General features: G+C 45.5%; 3 protein-coding genes across 5 annotated transcripts; 2 read left to right on the forward strand and 1 right to left on the reverse strand.

Annotated features, from left to right (window-relative positions):
- Positions 1 to 2,684: 2,684 nt before the first annotated feature.
- Positions 2,685 to 5,262, forward strand: LOC120695569. Its single transcript, XM_039978785.1, has 3 exons — positions 2,685 to 3,315; positions 3,346 to 3,441; positions 5,131 to 5,262. Exons 1-3 carry the CDS (start codon positions 2,833 to 2,835, stop codon positions 5,260 to 5,262), a joined length of 711 nt encoding a protein of 236 aa, XP_039834719.1. The 5' UTR covers positions 2,685 to 2,832.
- LOC120692937 (chitin-inducible gibberellin-responsive protein 2-like) lies at positions 3,030 to 7,199 on the forward strand. Of its 2 annotated transcripts, XM_039976326.1 has the most exons (3): positions 3,258 to 3,441; positions 4,504 to 4,627; positions 5,131 to 7,154. In XM_039976326.1, the coding sequence occupies exon 3, from the start codon at positions 5,290 to 5,292 to the stop codon at positions 6,931 to 6,933; it is 1,644 nt and encodes a 547-aa protein (XP_039832260.1). In that variant the 5' UTR covers positions 3,258 to 3,441; positions 4,504 to 4,627; positions 5,131 to 5,289; the 3' UTR covers positions 6,934 to 7,154. The 2 variants fall into 2 exon arrangements, with proteins under 2 accessions (XP_039832267.1, XP_039832260.1); XM_039976333.1 differs by lacking the exon at positions 4,504 to 4,627 and having other exon boundaries at positions 3,030 to 3,441; positions 5,131 to 7,199.
- A 123-nt stretch (positions 7,200 to 7,322) lies between these two features.
- On the reverse strand, positions 7,323 to 12,380 carry LOC120692919 (WRKY transcription factor SUSIBA2-like). 2 transcript variants are annotated; one of them, XM_039976310.1, is made up of 6 exons: positions 12,085 to 12,380; positions 10,885 to 11,052; positions 9,783 to 10,215; positions 9,342 to 9,507; positions 9,104 to 9,262; positions 7,323 to 8,274 (listed from the first exon to the last, which is right to left on the reverse strand). In XM_039976310.1, the coding sequence occupies exons 1-6, from the start codon at positions 12,322 to 12,324 to the stop codon at positions 7,707 to 7,709; spliced, it is 1,734 nt and encodes a 577-aa protein (XP_039832244.1). In that variant the 5' UTR covers positions 12,325 to 12,380; the 3' UTR covers positions 7,323 to 7,706. The 2 variants fall into 2 exon arrangements, with proteins under 2 accessions (XP_039832244.1, XP_039832249.1); XM_039976315.1 differs by lacking the exon at positions 12,085 to 12,380 and adding an exon at positions 11,374 to 11,390.
- Between the last annotated feature and the right edge of the window lie 4,330 nt (positions 12,381 to 16,710).

The following is a 16,710-nucleotide window of genomic DNA, read 5'->3' on the forward strand; positions in this document are numbered from 1 at the left end:
CTTACCTCATCTATATACAAAATTTTATGGTCAAATTCATCTTACTCTAAAAGTTACAAAAAAGATAAATTTTCTGACAACAATAATGGTTCAAATGCATCTCAAATTTGTCTTTTTTGTAACTTCTAGAGTAAGAAGAATTTGATCATGAAATTTTATATATAGATGACGTAATCTGAGAAGCACATTCATGATTTTTTTCAGAATTTTTTGAAATTTTATTTAGTAGGTTTGCACGGGTTTGCACGAGGTCCTTGGTTTGCACTAGATACGTTGCCTTTAACATATACTCCACTGTTCCATCATACAAGGGCACGGAATAGTCAGCCGATATCAGAGCGGAGCAGGTAAGCGACTAACGCCGATCTTCTCAATTCAATTCCACAGCTTACGTTAGCACAAAAGCTGACTTATAGTAGCACCACTAATGTCCGGTCAAGTTCCAATCACTGGAATGAGTAACCAATGAGATCTGGGTTACACGGCCAAAACACCAGCCGGAGACCAGGTGAAGCTTAAGTGCTGGGCAGAGTCGCCGTAGCCCATCGACGCCGTCGTCGCGACGTCGCGTCGTGTAGCTCCAGCCTTTTTCCGTGATCGGATCACGGTACGGTTGGGGTCAAAAGTCAAACCGCTTGCCGCCGGTCCACGGTTGACCAGTACCAGCAGCTCTTAAATTGGGAGACAAAAACTTTTAGAAGTTCACCAGTCACCACTGTCACCTCAGCAGCTTGGCAATTTCCCCTGGCCCGAGGGCTTTGGCTTCACCTCAGCTCCTGGTTTTCGTTTGGTGCAGAAGACTGGAGACCGGGGGGACATTTTCTTAAGACGACCGTCTTGGCATACCTGGGTGCGTCGTGTCGTCGTTTTCCCGTGCCTGCAATTCCACGCTGCGTACGCACTACGTAAAGACTTAAACCATCACCTTGTGGAAAATGCCTCGCACCACTACTTTTACCATGTTCGGCTCGTATGGTTTAGGCTGCTATCGGCTACTGGGCTGAATCTCGCTGGCCCAGCCGTTCGGATGGTCTGCAGCAGCCGTTCGGCTGCTCTACTTCGCACTGGTTGCCCTCCCCTACCTTCCTCCCTCAGTGCTTTCCCAATCGCACTGATCTGCAGCTGCTATAGTTGCCTGCTGCAAGCAACAGCCGGTCTGATGCACTGCTGCCGCTGGCTGCTAGCGCTCCAGCTGATAGCAGCTGGGATCAGCCCAAAAAGTACCAGCCGAACATGGTGAGCGCAGGGGTGTACGTGAACGGGAAGAGGTTTGTCTGGGCACATACATGGTGGCCGGTGCTAAGGAATGGCTGTGGTTAGGGTTTAAAAGCATAAGAAGGCATGGTCATTTCGAGTCACTGGATTGACACGAAAACTTGACGGAATGAGCTAGGGTGGCATTTCAAGTAAATGGATCTAGAATGACATGTCACCAGAATTAATCAGCTGATGCAGAAAATATTATTAGTACTCCTTTACATCCATAGTTGTGCTTGCTGAGACCGGACATATAATCGACGAGCGGATTATTATGCATATACTACTTCGTTACACAAAGTATACGACTACAGTGACATACTCGTAAACGTGTCTTTGTACTTACGAAATTAAACATGTTTCATTTTGGTGTTGCCCTGCATGATTGGCGACCTAATAATGACAATCCATCCATGGAGCTCTCCTATGCTTCATTGTCGCGTGTGAGAAAAGGCGCTGCTCTCCAAGTCCAAGCACGAATCGCCCCCGATTATCCCAAATTATGGCGACCTGGACTGGAGCCAAAGCGAATACTCATGTCGATATCTCTATTCTCTCGTAACAATCCAATCGCACAGCCCTAATCATTTCTTTCCCTTCATTATTACTCTAGCATCTACCAGTGCCGCAATGGCTAGGATGTGTGGAGGGACCCACCAGCACCATGCGGTCGAGGAGTCAAAAGGAGACGTATAGAAAAGGTCGCTGCATGAGTGAGTGCAAAAGTACAGTCAAAAGGAAAAGCAGGTGGTGGATTGGTGGGGGATAACGTTGCATTGAGAGTTTGATAGAGATAAGAAAAATCATGCGTCTAGAAAGAGGAGATGATGCTGAAGATTACGGCATGATTAGGACGTCGGCGCCTTTTTTAATTGTGTGTACCCGGGAAAAATCTAGCGGGTGATGCGCTGGAAAAGCTTAGAGATTTGGTGTATTCCTCCTGTAAATCAGTGTGGAGATGCCCCTGCCCCTGCGTGTAGGAGAGCTCCGCTGCAAATTAATCAAAAGCTGCGTGCTTTGTGCAGTAGTATACTAGTACTTACTAAAACCATGAGCTTGCACTTGGTTTTTAATCCGTATTCCAGTGCCGACATACGCAAAGGCAAGAATATTTACATGTGCAATACATCATTTCACCTTTTTTTCTGCATCTTTTTGGAGGGAACTTTTCGCTTGTAGTAGTGCAGAAAGGCAGAAAATGATACCCCCATGTAGTATTTTGCTCCTTTAATTTGGTCATCACCTGCTATATTCAATATGATCGACTAACAGCTTGTGTTTTTTGAAGGAAGTTAATTGCAAACAGGATCGCACAAAACTGTACTATCGCGCCACCAGCCTACCCCTCATCCAGGGAGAGCTACAGTTTGGCGCACGTGATGCTCCGTGCAGGCGCCAGGCAACCGTCGCCGGCAGGACGATTAATATCGTCGTCATCTCACTAATCACAACTCTGAACAGCAAGATGTGGCCATCACACAGCGCAAGCTGCAGTTAATTTCTCGACACTGTAGCCTCCCCTCCCAAATCTCCAGCGTTATCTCTGATGAATCTCCTGTCCGCAGCGAAATATCCATGTCCTACTCGGCTACTGCTCGTCAAGAATCGATCCCCATCGACCGCGACAGCGAGATCCCCCCGCCTCTGTACTCCGGCGACGCCTACAGCGAGTGCGACTCGAGAGCCGGTGCACGGGGGCATCGGGCAACGGGCAGAGCGCGCGCCCGGCGCCCCAGATTTTTGTGTGCCCCCGCGGGCGGTGCGGGCGCCCGCCGCAGCCAGTGCCCAGTGGTGGTGCCTGGTGGACTGGTGGTGGTGCCCTGCCCTGCTGTTGCCGTGCCGTGCCGTGTCACCCTGCACCCGCGGTTTGAACACAGGCGCGCGGCGGGGCCCGCGACCGCCCCCGCGCGTCACGCCTGGCGCCGGGAAGCCGCGGACGACGCGCACCGCGCGCCGCGGGTAGAAATAATCGGCGCCACCCCGAGAATTCCCCCCGCCTGCCCCTGCCTCCTCCACCCTCGGCGGAAACATCCCACTCCCCGAGCCGCCACCAGGCACCAGTCCACCACCACCTGCCTGCGCGCCCACCATCCCCGCCGCTCCTCGTCTCCCCGCCGCCCGCTCTCCGAGTACGGATTCAGCTCAAGGATCTGGGGCCTCGGCGCGCGCCGGCCGACGGGAGAGGTACGCGCTTGCTTCTCGCCTCGCCGCCCTGCCTGCCTTGTTGCGTACTAGTAGCTTTTTTCGCGACCGTGTCTGGACACGATTTTCATTAAGAAGTTGCGTACTAGTAGCTCGTAAGTCGTCCCTCGGGTTCGCGTGTGTGTGTGCTAGGAGCCTGAAACTGAAATGGATGGGATGGGATGGGAAGCTGCTGTCTTTGCGTGCTTCTAGCTCCTGTTGCTCAGCTCAGTTCGTTGTGCTGTGACACCGGGAGACGTGGGAGCTGCAATAGGAGGAAGAAGTTGCTCTGAACTGAATGATTTTTTTTCTTTGTAGATAATTATTTCACCCTGAAAAGGCGATCATTTTTTTCCCTGTATATCTTGCAAGAACAGGATTGCCTACAACAATCCACATACCTAGGAGACACATCACACATGGCCTTGCTTGTGAAGTTGTGGGGATTTTTTTGTTTCTATTTTTGGAGACCGCATCGATCGACTAGGTCTCAGGACGAGCACGATGCGCACGAGTGGTACGCGGATCTCTTGATCCGTGACCGAAACGAGGGCAGATCTAGAAGCTTTTGACCAACCAGTTGTCTGAATTTTAAATAAGGGAATTAAAATCTTGTGCTGGGAGTGGTACAAGTTCAACGCGCGGGTCAAACTCCCTGTGCGGGGGTTGGTTTGCCATAGGAATTTCTGTGGGGCGACGGGGATACTTTATGACCCAGCTGCAGCCTCACTTCTGCTGACTGTTCATACCTCCAGTGCTTCTTTAGTAGGGAGTACGTTTGGTTCGGAGCTTGTACGGTGTGCATCGCCCACCGTGACGCAGAACCTTAGCCTTTCTTCCGTCAGCGTTACGCCATCCTCCTGCGTCCTGTATTTCTGAGTTTCTGTAGGTAGCAATAGTCAGGGTCGGTAGTGTTCGGGGGATTTATAGCGCTATTGTAGTCTTCATCAGGTTCGGTGTTGAGGCAAATCTAGATGGGGATTCCTATTTGATATGCACCCTGCTTTCAGAATTAGCATTTTCTGACTAGATGTATGCTCACTGTGTTCGGCTGGCTGGTGCTAGTGGCCGCTGCTGATTTTTTGTGAGAGAAAAGTACTGCTGCCTGGCTGGTGCTGGCTGTCTGGTGCTGGTTTTGTGTGAGAGAGAAATACTATTGGCTGGATGCAGTGAAGATGAATCGAACAGAGTGAGTTTCTTGGCTTTCAGAATCAGCATGAATGACAACAGCTGTATGCTCCCGTTAGTGAAGAGGGGCCTTTTTTGCGGGAATACTTTAGACAGTGAAGTCATCTGAAAAAAATTCTAGAAATATCGCTAGTTGACGTTTTCCTTTCATGGTATACATGGTAAATTTGCAGTCTGAGATTTTTAGAAGTGACCCTGATCTGATACTGTACTACAGATGCGCTGTCTCACTTTTTTAGTGACTAGAAATACTGTTAAACAACTACTACTAAACTGTAGAATTTTCTCAGGTTTGCTTTTTGATGAATAATAAATTCTTGATTTGTGATGATTGGGAACTTGCTGTGAATGCTTATCATATTAACTCGCAAACCAAATTTATTTCTGTAAGCGACAAGGTTGTGTTGTTGCTTCTCATATTTCACTGTCAAGCTTCAGTTCGTTTTCTTTACTTGCACATTACTCTGTATGTTTTGTTCTCACATGCTGAATCTACGGTTGCAGATTTTATTTGATCTGAGTGTACCAGAGGACAAGAAGACATATAAAAAATTAAGCTGCAAAAAGTTCTCTGAATTGACTTCAGAACTGGACATGCTTGTCATACCAGAAGCACCTGACAATTTGGAGTTTTAGTGCATCCGACTCTCGTACTGAACTAGGATGGCTGATACTCCAACTTCCCGCATGGTGCACCCCTTCGGCAATGCCCCAAGGCAGACTCCCAAGCAATTCCTGTATTCTGGCAACGCTCAGCACCTCTGTCATCCATATCAGTCAGCTTCGGACACCCATGTGGTACCGCAGCATCATTGCACCATGAAGTCTCATTCACCGGATGCTGGCTCTGAAGAGCATGAGACCCACAAGCAGTACACACTGGACTCTTCTGCAGGTTCTGGTTGTTCGAGGCATGATTCTCCTTCCAGTCAGAGTATCCATACTGGGAGTGGCAGCCCTCTATCTCATGAAGATAGCCACTCCGGCTCCACCAATGGCAACGGATCACCTGTGAGCGCTTCCTGCGTCACTGAGGACCCTACTGATCTGAAGCAGAAGCTGAAGGATCTTGAGGCTGTGATGCTTGGGACAGAATCAGAGATAGTGGATAGCCTTGAGATCTCCGTTGCAAACCAACTTTCCTTGGAACCGGAGAAGTGGGTGCACATGATGAGCATGCCCAAAGGCAACTTGAAGGAGCTGCTGATTGCTTGTGCTAGAGCAGTGGAACATAATAACAGTTTCGCAATCGATCTGATGATTCCAGAGCTGAGGAAAATGGTCTCAGTGTCTGGTGAGCCATTTGAAAGGATGGGGGCCTACATGGTGGAAGGTCTGGTGGCCAGGCTCGCCTCCTCTGGCAACTCAATCTACAAAGCTCTGAAGTGCAAAGAGCCCAAGAGTTCTGATCTCCTGTCCTACATGCACTTACTGTATGAGGCCTGCCCCTACTTCAAGTTTGGCTATATGTCAGCAAATGGCGCAATCGCAGAGGCTGTCAAGGGAGAAGACAGGATCCATATCATTGACTTCCATATCGCACAAGGGGCACAGTGGATCTCTCTCCTTCAGGCCCTAGCAGCAAGGCCTGGTGGACCACCGTTCGTGAGGATCACCGGCATTGATGATTCAGTCTCAGCTTACGCCCGAGGCGGCGGTCTGGAGTTAGTTGGCAGGAGACTGTCACACATTGCTGGCCTCTACAAGGTGCCCTTTCAGTTCAATGCAGTTGCTATCTCCGGCAGTGAAGTGGAAGAGGGACATCTCAGCATCGTCCCCGGCGAAGCCGTTGCTGTCAACTTCACCCTGGAGCTGCACCACATCCCCGACGAGACCGTGAGCACGGCGAACCACCGGGACCGGATCCTGAGGCTGGTGAAGGGCCTGTCGCCCAAGGTGCTCACGCTGGTGGAGCAGGAGTCCAACACCAACACGGCCCCCTTCGCGCAGCGGTTCGCGGAGACACTGGACTACTACACGGCCATCTTCGAGTCCATCGACCTGGCGCTGCCGAGGGATGACCGGGAGCGGATCAACATGGAACAACACTGCCTGGCGAGGGAGATCGTGAATCTGGTGGCCTGCGAGGGGGAGGAACGGGTGGAGCGGCACGAGGTGTTCGGCAAATGGAAGGCGCGGCTGATGATGGCCGGGTTCAGGCCGTCCCCGCTCAGCGCGCTGGTGAACGCCACCATCAAGACACTGCTGCAGAGCTACTCGCCGGACTACAAGCTCGCCGAGAGGGACGGCGTGCTCTACCTCGGCTGGAAGAACAGGCCCCTGGTGGTCTCGTCGGCATGGCACTAGTGTTGTGAGAATGTTGACCTGACGAAGAATGTTTCTTGTGACCTTGTACCTCACAGTCGTTTAGGTGTGTACGTTTGGCTGAACACTAGTTGGATAGAGTAGAATACCTATAACCTGATGTTGTAATGGTAGTCACTACCAGCCTATAACAGGTTGATGAGGTGTAGCGTGTAGTACAAGTTTGGGTATATGCTTTAAGTTAATCAGTTGTGCTTTGAAAATCTTTGTGCATGCTGATCAATGACCTCAGTCAGAGAGGTTATCCACCCTTTCCACTAGTCCTTTGGAAACATTACTGGCCAGTGGGGCTGAAAATCAACAGAAAATTCATTCGCTTCAGTTTGTAGAAATCCAACATAACATATTTTGTCTACCTGAAGAAAACATGCTTGTGAAACGATATATTTCATTCCATATATGAATATCAAACTGGCATCGTTCATATGCAGAAGATAACAAGTTTTTGCCACCGGATAGCTCTTTGGTTCTATCCAATATTCCAGTACAGAAAGAAGTTTACATAGCCAAATTATCATAATCTAATTAATCATAACTGGTTTGCTGTACAACGAATGTTGAGCTGCAGCATCACATACAGAGAGTACATCCTAACAGCAAAAGACCTCCTGTGTAATAGCTGCAGCTCTCAGGTATACCTTGACCGCCTCCGATTCAATTATGTGTGGATGATGCACAGTAGAGCATCACCTGAAGCGATTTTCATGATGACGGTAATATGTGATTCATGGAGGTATAACCATCAGTTAAGACACTCATGGACCCATCACTAAGTTACCAGCACTACTGTAACACAAGTTAGCTGAACGGCCCAATGGTGTGGCTTTGAAAGTAAACCCTTCATTTGCTTTTTCTTCTCTGGATCCGTACACACTGCTAGCTGCATTTCCAGGTACTGTTGGCACTGGCATTCCTGGAAATCCCATGCTACCGTACACAGGAGCCATGTGTTGCATTTGATACTGCATTGGTTCTGGAACTGAAGGCTGCATGTGGTTTGTCGCGTCGCTGTGGTTCGGGCTGATTCCAACTCCGAGGTCAAGACTGATGGTGTCACTTTCAGCTGCCTGAGAATATTGATTGGTGAAAGCCCTGGCATCGCATGCTCTCATCATGCCACCAAGGCCCGGCATGCTGCTGTTAATAGGATGCACAGCAGGCTTCATGGGAGCTGCAGACATCTCATGACTTGCATTCCTGGAAGCTGGGACTTCATGGTTATGTTTTCCTTCATATGTTGTGATCACTGACTTTGGGTCATGCGATGCTCTCTCAACATGCTTCCTGACCGGACATCCTGTATGCGTGCACTTATAGTAACTCCTACAATCAAGAACAGAAGTGAAACATATCAGATATAAATGCACTGGCTAATGTATCATCCCCTTTTTTAGGAAAAAAAGTGCAGAAAATTAGCAGTATGCCAATCTTATCAGGGCCATCAAATTTTGGCTCCTCTAGGCATCGAACACAAACATCAACTTATGTGCTACATGCCTGGCTAGAGACCCAATTGTGAGTAAGTTCTTTCAAGCTTTACTCCCCAGCCATTGTTAAACTGAATGAAGGGCTTTGAACCGAAGACCACTCTTTGGGAATGAGTAAAAGACAAGTCCCAACCAAGCAAGCCTTGATTTATGTTCAAGACATACAGAGTATAAAAGACACTTCCTAGTTTCTACATGAAATGTAGCTTTGCACGGCAGACTAGGACATATACATACATATAACACTACCTCAATAAGGCCCCCTCATATATATTTGAGATAGGCATAGTAAACGTTTTTGCATCCTTTACCAGATCTGCCTCCTAATTTGTTCATTCAACCTTTCAACGCAAAAATGTCAGGTAGAAAACTTTATTGTTTCTTGGCCATTACATTTCGTTTCTGAGTCTTCCACACTGGATTGAAGTTTCTAGAGAGTACAAGTACGCAGCATAGTAATCGCAAATTTTATTAACGAACAGAAGTCAATGGGACACAAACAATTAATTACAGTAAGAGATGCCGATTACAAACATTTCCTAGTTTCTGATCTAAAATCTAAATAATGTAACCAGAGACAATGCTTTGAATTCTCTTAGAATTCCAGACAAATGAAAAAGAGGAAGACATAACAGGGTAAAATTAATGATTAAATGAGTACCGACCGTGGATTGGGGTTTCCTTTCACTACTTTCTGCCCATACTTGCGCCAGCGATATCCATCATCCAAGATATCAACTTCACTAACAGTTTGTACAACAACACGGGGCTCACGGTTTGGTTTACCCATCAAAGCAGCATCGATGCCAGCGGACTCCATTTTCCTAGTCATACAGTAGTGGAGTACTGCATTAGCAATTAACAGGAGTCTTTAGGGTGTACTGAGTCCAAACCATGTTTTACCTGCGTTTTGAATCCAAATCATCATCCTCGTTAGCATCATCCCCAGGGTATGATCTTCCACCTCCGCCATCACCGTCATCATCACTAGCCGGACCCGGAACAGGATCAATCATGCCAGCTGAATGTACTTGATTACAGAGGTTGGGATAAATATTTGAAGGCTTGTCTGCATATTAACAGAAAACTCTCAGACACAGCAAACAGAATAGGTATCGGGTAACATTAGAAAACCTAGTGGCAAATGATTCTTGCATGTTCACATCATTCCTTCCAAAGAATTTGAAGGGCTTGGAACTAGAGTTGTTACTAAAAGCAATAGAACAGAGATGCAAGTTGATATACTTCAAATTGCAAAGTAGATACGTGCATGCAGTCATGCACAAGGTGATATTGCAAAGCACAGGAATTTCAATTAATTGTGGAAAACAATAGAACACTCACCTTCAACAGGTGCCGCACCATCATATCTTTCTTCACCCTGGCTTGAAGGAACCGCACCAGCAGCTAACCTCCTATTAGGTTGGGGCTTAGGATGATTATGAAGCCCTTTATAAACAACTTCAGTAATCTGACCATCAAGCGAACGCTCTAATAGTTTTTTAACTTCACAATTAGGATGTGTGCACTTGTAATAACTTCTAGGGTTTTCACTTCCCTTGACATGCTTCTGTCCATATTTACGCCAGTTATAGCCATCCTCAGCTGATTTTTCAGCTACATTTTCAGTTTGTGTCTCCTGGGCAGCATTCTCAGAGCTATTCATCTGGTTCATCTCTGATGTACCAACTTCAGCAGGCATCTTGTCAGATGGACCAACTATTGCAACAGGTTGATTTGGAACACTTGAAATATTTGCTGTCTGATGAATCGACTCCTGCGAGTAGAGAGATTTATTTTCAGTCATTAAATTGCCATATAATGAGGTACGATTTTGCATAGAAGTGTCATATGATTTGGATCATTGACTGCAGGACCATATGACAGCCCCATTATTTTTTGGGTTGCCAGAGAGGGTTATTTTTTTGCTGCCACCAGGATTTGGACCCTGGTTGGTGTCTTCCTCAACTAGGAGGCTTACCACTGCACTACAGGAGTGTTGGCGAAAGCAAACAAATTATCACTCTGGTAAATTGGTAGGCACAAATCTAGTAAAATAAACATGCACATGAGGGCTAGAACACAGTAGAAAGGGGAGTGTTTATTTTTAATACAAGAACCCAAAAACAAATTAATTTCATGAACCAGATTGCAATATAGTGCTACGAACTAAAATGCAGAACAGTGAAGCAAATAGCCATGTCTCTGAATGACATGGTGCTACAAGAAAGTCGTTTTAAGTACATCAGAAGTACAACTTCCTTCTGCAGAGCTCCAAGATGATCTCCACAGTATATTTTAAAGATATCGTATAAAAAACATGCTTAGACTCGTTTTGCTGTTAGCTCACATATAAACAATCCTTAAGTTCTACGCTTTTGAAAAGCATTAAGTTCTATGCTGCTAAAGAATTACAAAAATAATCATTCCGATAATGATTCCATACCGCCGGCTGACAACTGAGATGAGGCTTGAATTCAAAATCCCGAGAATCTCCATCTTCGTTGCCACTGCCAGCTGATTTCTCCCGAGGTGATGGCAGTATGTCCAGATGGGTGCTCTTGTTGATGATCGCAGCCATGCTCAGAGTACCAGTTGTTGGAGAGGGTTCAACCTAAATAGAAAATGCTTGTTGATTATTTCAGTTGACCAGGATAAACTCTACCAACAACCAATTGTTGAAGAGCAAACAGTGTACAACACCACCAACAGCTACAGATTGCACGGAAACTCGCTCGAAATATTTATTTTAAGATTAATATAATAGTTAAGCCTTTCCAGGTTTGTTAGAACCACCAGTGAAATGAATGCTAACTTCATCAATTCTTCCTTTGCTGCAAACACCAGTCGAATATGTTTGCCAAGCATCTAATGATTGGAACAGGAAACACAGATAAGAACATCAACAGTAACAACAAACTAGAACAAAGCATACAGATTATGAAGCTGTATTCAATCATCCCATCCTCACCAAACAAGGCTGTGGGTTGTCAGAAGGAAGAATGAAAACCAGAAACAGCACTTAAACAAATATCAAGAAACCATAGCAACGAAATGGTCAGCCATTATCGAAGCCTGCAAAATTCACTCTTTCCTTCCTCCAACAGCTTGATGCTTTTTTTATGGAGGTGTACCATCCCTTAGCCGTCGAAACCAGTACCATACCACCCGAGGGAGAAGAGACATTTCCTTAAATAAGGCCCTTTAAAGCCCCCACAAGAGAAATGCCAAGTGATGATTTGTTCTCCGAGCCACAGCCACCAAGTGCGTGCCAGACAGAATAATTCCCGCAGACGCACAAGCAACAGCTCTCCCCATCACCCCGCACCAAATAGACGGCGCAGGGGCGCCCCAAAAGGAGGAACCAGCAAAAACAACCATATCCCCAAGAACCCGGCGGGAAAGGCAGCTCCAGAAGCCGCATAGCACCACCGGAAATGCAAAAGCGCGATATTCCGGCGCCACGAGCCAATCCCACCGGCGCAAATGCCTCATAAACTAGTACGTAAAGCTAATGCGCATCGGAATCCCTCTTTCCCCGGCCCGAATCAACCACGGCGTGACATGGAGGCCGCGGAATTTCGCAGATCCCGCTGTAACAGCGAGTGGCGTGGGTGCTAGGTATACAGGGCGGTGCGGTAATTACCTTGAAGTTGTTGAGGAGGACGGGGGACTCGAGGAGGGCGCCGGGGCTGAACCCGGCGGGGATGGTGAGGCAGGGCTCCCGCGAGATCGGCAGCCGCGCGGGGGACATGGCCTTGTACCTCGCGCCCGCGCCCGCACCGGCGAGCGCCGCCACGCGCCGATCCGCGAGGACCGGCTTCTCCGGCGAGCCCCCGGAGCCGGCGGGGAGGTCCCCGGAGCTAGGGTTTGGCGAATCAGCCATTGGCGCGGGGGTGCGGAGAGGTCTGAGTGAGGAGGACGAGAGAGACAGACAGGTGATAGAGGAGAGAGAGAGGTGGCGGTTTTGGAGGGGATAGTGGGAAGGGCAGTTTGGGGAAAGTGGCCCCGTCCCGTAGCGGGGGCAGGGTGGGGGTGGGAGGCCACGACTCGTGTTGACTTAATTAATGGTGACACCTAAATTACCCTTTCTACCCCTACGACGTGCGCGAAATTACCAGGCCTGGGCTCGCGCCGAGAGTTTTGCGGGGGGAGCAGGAGGCGAAAGCCAAGCAAGCGTGGCGTGGGCGGGTGTGAGACTGTGAGCAGAGCAACCGCGGCACGAAACCGGTGGTGGGATCCGGGGGGCAGCCGGGTGCGGAACTGCGGACAGCGACCTGTCTGGCCTGCAGGGCTGGGGGTCTCTCCTGGGGGCCCCCGCGAACTAACTCTCTTTTTGTTACGTCCCTGGAGCCCGGGCCCCGCGCGCTGGTGGCCCCATCGACAGTGAGAGGTGATGCTCCGCGTGCGCTGGGGCCACGGTGAGGCTGGAAAACGAGGGGGCGAGGGCAAGATAAATGTGTGCGTTAAATTCCGCATGAGATGCCTGTCAGAGCAGTACCACCTCCATCATCTCGGAATTGAATGTGAACAGGGGAAGGGGCGCGCAGGGGTAAAAACTGGTTCGAATTATGGCAGGAGCTGCACGTAAGCACGTTGGCATTCTTTCTACTGCGGTTAGATTAGCAGATCCAGGCATCTGCGGCGCATGCGGATGCTGGGGGTGGTTGCAGACTGTCAGATGGGCGGATGCAGGATTATGGCAAGATGACATGGGTGTGTTTAGATTCAAAAATTTTTCAAAAAAAACATCACATCAAATATTTGAATACATGTATAGAATATTAAATAAAATTTATTTATAAATTTTTTTCATGAATGAGTTGTAAATCGCGAGACGAATCTAATGAGTCTACTTAATCTATAATTTGCAACAGTATACTACAGTAACCATTCACTAATTATGAATTAATCATGAATTAAATAGTCTTATTAGATTCGTCTCGTGATTTACAATCCATCCGTGCAAAAAGTTTTTGTAAAAAGACTTTATTTAGCAGTCTGTTTCAAAAAACTTTGGCAAATGGATCTAAACACGGCCAATATCGCTTGAATTGTTCGCATGCTTTTGGTCATTGACTTTGTAGAACAATTATGAGATTTTTGGAATCGGCATGTAAGCGTGTTTAATTCAAAGAAGAATACAGAGTGGTCCAATCCAATATTATGAAATATATATAGTACGGAGAACGTTTCGCCATTTGTTGCGTTACTGTCTTATCCGTGGCCAGTGGCCACCACTGCTACCTGCTTATCCTTCTCGCCTCCTTCCGGGTGGGGCAATTGGCACTTACGGTTCGTTGCTTGAGAGCCCACATGGGATGATGGAGACGACCCTCTCTCGCGCGCCAATGCATGGCCGCGGGGCATCCAGATCTAATGATGGGGCTTCATAGTTTTTGCAGCTAGGCATGTTCGGCTCTGGCATCTGGAGCTAGCCTTAGTTCCTATATATTGTGCTTTGTAGGTGTAGCAGCGTAGAACACTCTTTTCTGCTCTTTTTCTTTATTATCCTTTTATAAATTTTTTTTAGAAGGCCACTGTTTTCTTGACCTCTCTTACAAGGTATCTCATGCCGCAAGAACGTGACTACGTGAGCCTTCTTTCACGTGCGGGCGAGCACGGCCACTGGGGTGAGATTAAATATCGCTTCAGGCGATGGATTTCCAAACCATCACCCGAAGAACGCACATGCGGATGTTATTTGGGCTGCAATTAAGCTCATTTAAAATTGATTCTGCGCGTGATACTTGTGAAAAGATTATGTGCATGCAAAAAGACAACGTGGATGATCCACGTGCATGTAAATCTAAAACTAAAAAAAGCTATAATTATTAAACTAAACATCTAAATTAAATTTAGATTGCACTATTTTCTTTTTTATGATAAGATCTTCAAAACAAGATCATACTTGTCTACATTTGCACGATATTTTTAAAAAACATTTTTAATACTAAATATTTAATTTTAAAAACTGAGAACAAATATTTTTAGAGCACGAACAAATGATAATTTTTCGCGAACATAAAGTTAAGTACAATGAACAAAAATATTACACATCACGAACATTCAATTATATTGGATAAGGCCAGTCTCAGTGGGTGTTTTAGGGGACACATTTATCTAGACTGAGAACTAGGTAACTGTCCCAGATGAGTTTCATGGTGATGAAACTCTCCTCACATCCCATGAAACTCTAGCCTTCTCTCTCCTTGTCATGTCAGCAAAAGTGGTGGTATTTAATGTCATGAAATCCTCTATGAAACTCCCATTAAGACTGGCCTAACTAATGACATGAACAGAATCTACAAAGCGAACAAACAATTTGACGTTTGGAACAAATTAGTTACACGCAGACAAATAATTTTACATGAAGAATAAATGCATCTGCATTGTAAAAAATATTCTTATAAGTATATATACACGTGCTAAACTATTATATAGAAAAGATAAATTATAAAATGGCTCTACACAACACGTACACAAGTTACATAAATTTTCTAACATGAATAATAATTTATTAAACATCATGGACTAAGATTTAACACAATTATCAAGAAAGTAATATATAGAAAAGATTATATAGACTAAAAAAAGAATATAAAGGAAAATTTAAAAATAGAAAAAATAAAAAGTAAAAAGGAGGGGACACTCGTATGCAAACCTGCACAAGTGTGCAACTGTGCATGCATTAATATTGGTTATCTCCGACATGCATGCATGCTACACAACTGCTACATTATGTGCTACCTCTGATATGGATGTAATGCATGCTACGTAGTACACACGAGGATCGCATGCATCATAAGCTTATTGTCCGTGCATGTCTATATGTTGCTGTCTCAAAAAATCTTGTTAGTGCGTGTGTCAAAATCTGATTGACCGAAATCGTTAAACAAATTAGGATACAAGTAACCTGCCATACGAATAATAATAATAATAATAATAATAATAATAATAATAATAATAATAATAATAAATAAATAAATAAATAAATAAACATAGAGAAGGAAAAATAAAAAAAAAGTATTGAAACCTATACTTGGCAAGAGGAATCAACGACAAAGAATAAAAATAGAAAAGAAGCAATCAACGTACACAAGTTTTGAAAGCAATAAACATAGAGAAAGCAATCAACGTACTAGGTAGCATGGCTACAGGTAGCATGACATTGAAGCTTTGAAGGAATATATATAAAAGAAAAACAAAGAATAAAACGTACACAAAAAATAAAAAACTCACATGGCTGCAGGCTCCAACTCGCTCGTCCCGTGTGCAACTAAGGGGTTTGCTATTACGCGAGCGCGTGCTTGGAGAATTTTCAACAATCGATTTCAGACATCACATTTGTTTTCTTTTCTGGAAACAAAGTCTGCGCCGGCCAGCCCCCGTATTTCCATTAAAGAGTCTTCTCGACAATCTGGCGCGATGCCGCGCATGCGTGATCGAAGGCATGCGCCCCGCCCCCGCGAGAGTCCGCATGAGTTCAAGTGGTGGTTCCTGCCTCCCCATCCCCTTTTGTGCTTTCCCTCAATCCCACCGTTATATAATTATATACATAAATTGTATGCGTAAAATTATACAAAAGAATTATACACAAAAATTTAAAACAGATTTATTTTAAAAAGAATCAAAATATTTATACAACAAACTTATGTAGCAAAAAAATATGAAAACATGTTTATTATGCTAAATTTATACATATAACTTATATGGGAAAAATTATATAATAAACATTTCCACAAAACTTTGTCATAAACAAATTCGAAGAAGAAAAAAGTTTTGCAAAATGATAATTCTGAGATTGAAGTAATATTTATATAACTTATGCAAATGAAGCAAAAAAATATAAAAAAGCTATGTATCTAACTTGTGCAAAAAAGCCAAAACTTATATAGAAAAAAGTTGTATGCATAACTTATCCAATAATAAAGTTATGTATGTGTTGTAGTAACTTTTTTGGAAGAAAAAAGAAAAAGAAAGGAAAAAAATGAACACTCCACCTCCACGAGCTCGCCGGGCTCTTGCCTTCTCACCTGGTTGTAAGGATCGATGGACCAAGAGGGGGGTGAATTGGGCCTTTTTCAAATTTCTAAGATAGATAAAACAATCTTAACCTATGCAATGCTAGTAAGGCTCAATTCACCAACCGGCTAAACAAAGCTAACTACACAAGCTAACAAAGATAAGAAACTAAGCAAGGTAGAGCTAAGCTATGATCTCTAAGGTCAAGCACATGAAAGAAAGCATGAAAGTAAGTGCTTGAAATGAA

Source organism: Panicum virgatum, chromosome 2K (genome assembly GCF_016808335.1).
Source record: "Panicum virgatum strain AP13 chromosome 2K, P.virgatum_v5, whole genome shotgun sequence".
In the NCBI taxonomy this organism is placed as follows: domain Eukaryota; kingdom Viridiplantae; phylum Streptophyta; class Magnoliopsida; order Poales; family Poaceae; genus Panicum; species Panicum virgatum.